Here is a 4,008-nt window from a genome sequence, read left to right as displayed (position 1 = left end):
TGGACAGCGAATGCCGAGTGTTTAATAAGGAGTGGACAACAAAATACTTCTTCACTGAAGTCCGATCAACGGCTGTATGTCTGATATGCCAAGAAGCTGTTGCGGTTTTCAAAGAGTACAATATCAGCCGTCACTTTGCCACGAAGCATGCAAACTATGCTAGCAAGCAGTCAACACAAGAATGGGCGGCTACTGCTCAGAGGTTGGCAGCTAATTTACAGAGTCAATAGAACTTTTTTCACCGACAAACTGCAATTCAAGAGTCAAGTACCAAGGCAAGTTATTTGCTGGCATTCAAATTAGCAAAGGCTAGCAAGCCTTTCTCCGAAGGCGAGTTTTTGAAAGAGTGCATGGTAGAGACAGCAGGTCTCTTGTGTCCGGAGAGCAAAGCCAAGTTTGAAAAAATCAGTTTAGCACGCAGGACAGTGACTCGCCGCGTGGAACTGATTGACGAAGATATAGTCAGCGAGTTAAACAAAAAGGCGGAGTCCTTTAAGTTATATTCACTAGCACTGGATGAAAGTAACGACATAAAAGACACTGCTCAGCTCCTAATTTTTATCCGAGGGATTAACGACAGTTTTGAGATAACGGAGGAGCTTTTGAGCATGGAATCACTGAAAGGGAAAACGCGAGGGGAGGACTTATATGAACAGGTGTCTGCTGTCATCGAGAGAATGAAGCTACCTTGGAGTAAACTTGCCAATGTCACCACGGATGGATCGCCAAATTTAACTGGAAAAAACATCGGGCTGCTGAAAAGAATCCAGGATAAAGTGAAAGAAGAAAACCCTGACCAGGATGTTATTTTACTTCACTGCATCATTCATCAGGAGTCTCTGTGTAAGTCTGTATTGCAGCTTAATCACGTCATGGATCCAGTTGTAAAACTTGTTAACTTCATACGAGCAAGGGGACTTAATCATCGTCAGTTCATTACGTTCCTGGAAGAAACTAATGCGGATCACCAGGACCTACTTTACCACTCTCGCGTCCGCTGGTTAAGTTTGGGGAAAGTGTTTCAACGAGTCTGGGAGCTCAAAGACGAGATTCGCTCATTTTTTTATTTAATGGGGAAATCCGAAGAATTCCCCGAGCTGAGCGACACAAACTGGCTTTGTGACTTTGCGTTTGCTGTGGACATATTTTCACACATGAATGAGCTGAACGTGAAGCTACAGGGGAAAGATCAGTTTGCGCACGACATGTACACAAATGTGAGAGCCTTCAAATCCAAGCTGGTTTTATTCTCCAGGCAAATGTCAAACAAATCTTTCGCACATTTCCCCACACTAGCCGTGCAGAAAGAGGCCGCCCGAAATGCGAAGAAATACTGCAAATCACTGGACGATCTGCACAGAGAATTTTGCCGTCGGTTCTGTGATTTTGAAAAAATTGACAAGTCACTTCAACTGGTGTCCTGTCCCCTGTCACAAGACCCCGAATCAGCACCGCAGGAGCTGCAATTGGAACTGATCGATCTTCAAGCTGACTCCGTCTCAAAGGAGAAGTTCAAGTCTCTTAAACTGAATGACTTTTACGCTTCACTTAACGAGACCGCGTTTCCAAACCTCCGGAGGACGGCGCAGAAGATGCTGGTGTTGTTTGGCTCGACCTACGTGTGTGAGCAGACGTTTAGCGTCATGAAAATCAACAAAGCCCATCACAGATCCAAGTTAACTGACCAACACCTCAGATCTGTCCTGAGAATTGCCACAACAAAACTAACTCCAGACTTTGATGCACTGGCAAAAAAGGGAGACCAACAACACTGTTCCCACTGAAATGGTAAGTTTTTCTGCTGTGTTATGAAAAAATGCATATGGAAAGTTTGGAAGTGCGTCTTTTAATTAAGAGCAATGCGCATTTACGCACAGCAGCGGTACAGTAGCTTAATTAACACGCCGCACATCGCTCTTAATTTAAATTTAAATTTTCAGCTGCAGGTAGGATATTTAATACAGCCTATGTCTGTGTGCTTGGCAACGATACACGTGTACTGTTTGCGCGTGAAGGCGAGGGCGTCCGTGGCGAGTTTGTAGAGCGCGCGGTCAGGACAATCCATCCATGATTTTGCGGAGTTTAACACAAGTAGATATTATTGAGCTTGAGTATTTCGTTGTGTAATAATATGTTTTGAATGTTGAAAGTGATTCCATTTTTCAATAAATGTTGATTTCTTTAACTTTGCACCTTCGATTGAAACTTATTAAAAACAGACGCAATCTTGATAAATCACAGTGCGTATGTTATTTTAATCTATTTACATTTCCTCCTCACAGTATCTGTGAAATAGTATGTAAATGCCATATCTTGCATATTCCTTGAGACAAATTTATTAACTGATAAGGGCTATTTTTCACATTTGAAAGACAGTTAATAAATTGGGTTGTAGTGTTCTTACTGTGCTATGAGGTTTTCACACACTACATTTAATGCTTTAGTATATCCGGCCCAAACACTCCCTCCAAATGCACCTGGCCCGGCCCCTCTGTCAAATTTTAAAACCCATTGTGGCCCGTGAGTCAAAAAGTTTGCCCACCCCTGATCTATTTGGTGAAGACCTGTCCTCTTGTACCTCACTGGGTGACTCCTTTGAAAGCCCTCTCCTGTCTCCTGCTGAGTCTATCTCTGCTATCTTTTCTGACACTTCAGCAGACTCGGTACAACACTTTTTCCAGGAGCCTAACCATAGTCTAACTCCAATGCTGTCCTCAACCCAAACTCCTTCCATGGTTCCAGTGCCAGTATCCAGCACTGCCTTCCACACAGACAGCAATGCAATTGACTTTTCTAGTGTTTCCAACCCCACAATTACTGCAGTATCCGAAAAGATTGCCTGTCCAACAACCCTCTTTTTCAAAGAATGTGTTTCAATGCTTGCTCATGCCTGTGACCTGAATCAAGACTGTGCATCGATTCTTATCCCGGTGTCCACTTCAACACCCGAAGTAATCCAAATGCCCATAACTGAAATTAAACCACAAGAAGTGAATAAAGATTACTTTGAATGCAAAAGCATATCCTTCAGTGAAAAGGAAGATTCAGTAATGGATTTAGTGTTTCAAGACATTATGATCAGTACCATTGTTAGTGTTATGCTGCTTGAACATTTAAACCAGTGGAACGAGATACCTGCACTCCCTGTCAGTGAAAAGATTTTCATCAAGCCTCCGCTAGCCTTGCACTCAGCAGTATCTCCTTCCCAAGTACTTGAACACTCTGTGCCAGTAACCAATTACATGAGTGTGGTATCCACGGTTCAATGCCAAAGTCTACCTATTGGAATAGTAATGCCGCTTATCCCTTCTGAAAGTCACCAAAGATAGTTCAGCTATGCCACAGCAATCTGAAGGCAAAACATTTTCTTTGCATTCTGAGTCACATTCACAACCGCTGCATCTAAAGAATGACCTGAAACAAGCAATTCCTGTGTCTGTGCCAGCCTCTATTACTCTATGCTCTAAAGAGCTTCAGTCTACAATTCTGTTTTCCTGCACACCCACCTTACGAACTGAGGAACCTTGCAAGTCGTTTGGTAGGTTTGTGAAGAACAATCACCCCTTTGCATTTTCTGATCGAAGTACTACACTGAAGGAGTATAAAACCTTTACCTGCGCATTGATTTCGACTTTAGTGCTTCAACCCTTACTCTTTCTACTGCTTGAAAGACACAAAGGACTATGCCTTCTTTTAGGGCACTTTTAGGGCACTAGGAGGGGCCCTGTGAGGGGGCATACTGTCACGATCCTGCTCGCCTGCACCCATCACAGCTACATGCGCCTCTTCCTTTATTTCCTTGTTTTACCGCTGCAGTTTTGGACCAATCTAATTGCATGTTCCATTCTGGCTTTTGGGTTAAACCAGCAGATGCATTCTGGGACATGTATGCTGTCAAAAGGCAGAGGGCTGGAGGAGGCATACTAAATACATTTGTTTTCAGCAAGCTACTAAGAGCTGCAGAGCGCCTGATTGCATTCACCTGTTCCAAGCTACTGCAGGCTAGGC

The 4,008-nt window shown here is 43.5% G+C and overlaps 1 protein-coding gene across 1 annotated transcript; it reads left to right on the top strand.

The window, feature by feature from the left end:
- Window positions 1–350: 350 nt before the first annotated feature.
- Window positions 351–1,784, top strand: EPM2AIP1 (EPM2A interacting protein 1). The gene has a single exon (XM_069646549.1). The coding sequence runs from the start codon at window positions 351–353 to the stop codon at window positions 1,782–1,784; it is 1,434 nt and encodes a 477-aa protein (XP_069502650.1).
- The last annotated feature ends 2,224 nt before the right edge of the window (window positions 1,785–4,008 follow it).

Source organism: Ambystoma mexicanum, chromosome 2q (genome assembly GCF_040938575.1).
Source record: "Ambystoma mexicanum isolate Mex_15411 chromosome 2q, UKY_AmexF1_1, whole genome shotgun sequence".
Taxonomy (NCBI): Eukaryota; Metazoa; Chordata; class Amphibia; order Caudata; family Ambystomatidae; genus Ambystoma; species Ambystoma mexicanum.
Note: the sequence above shows the minus strand (reverse complement) of the source record. Positions and strands in the feature narration are given on the sequence as shown.

Coding starts and splice junctions, on each gene's coding strand:
- EPM2AIP1 (XM_069646549.1), top strand. CDS start 351: ATGGTAGAGACAGCAGGTCTCTTGTGTCCGGAGAGCAAAGCCAAGTTT.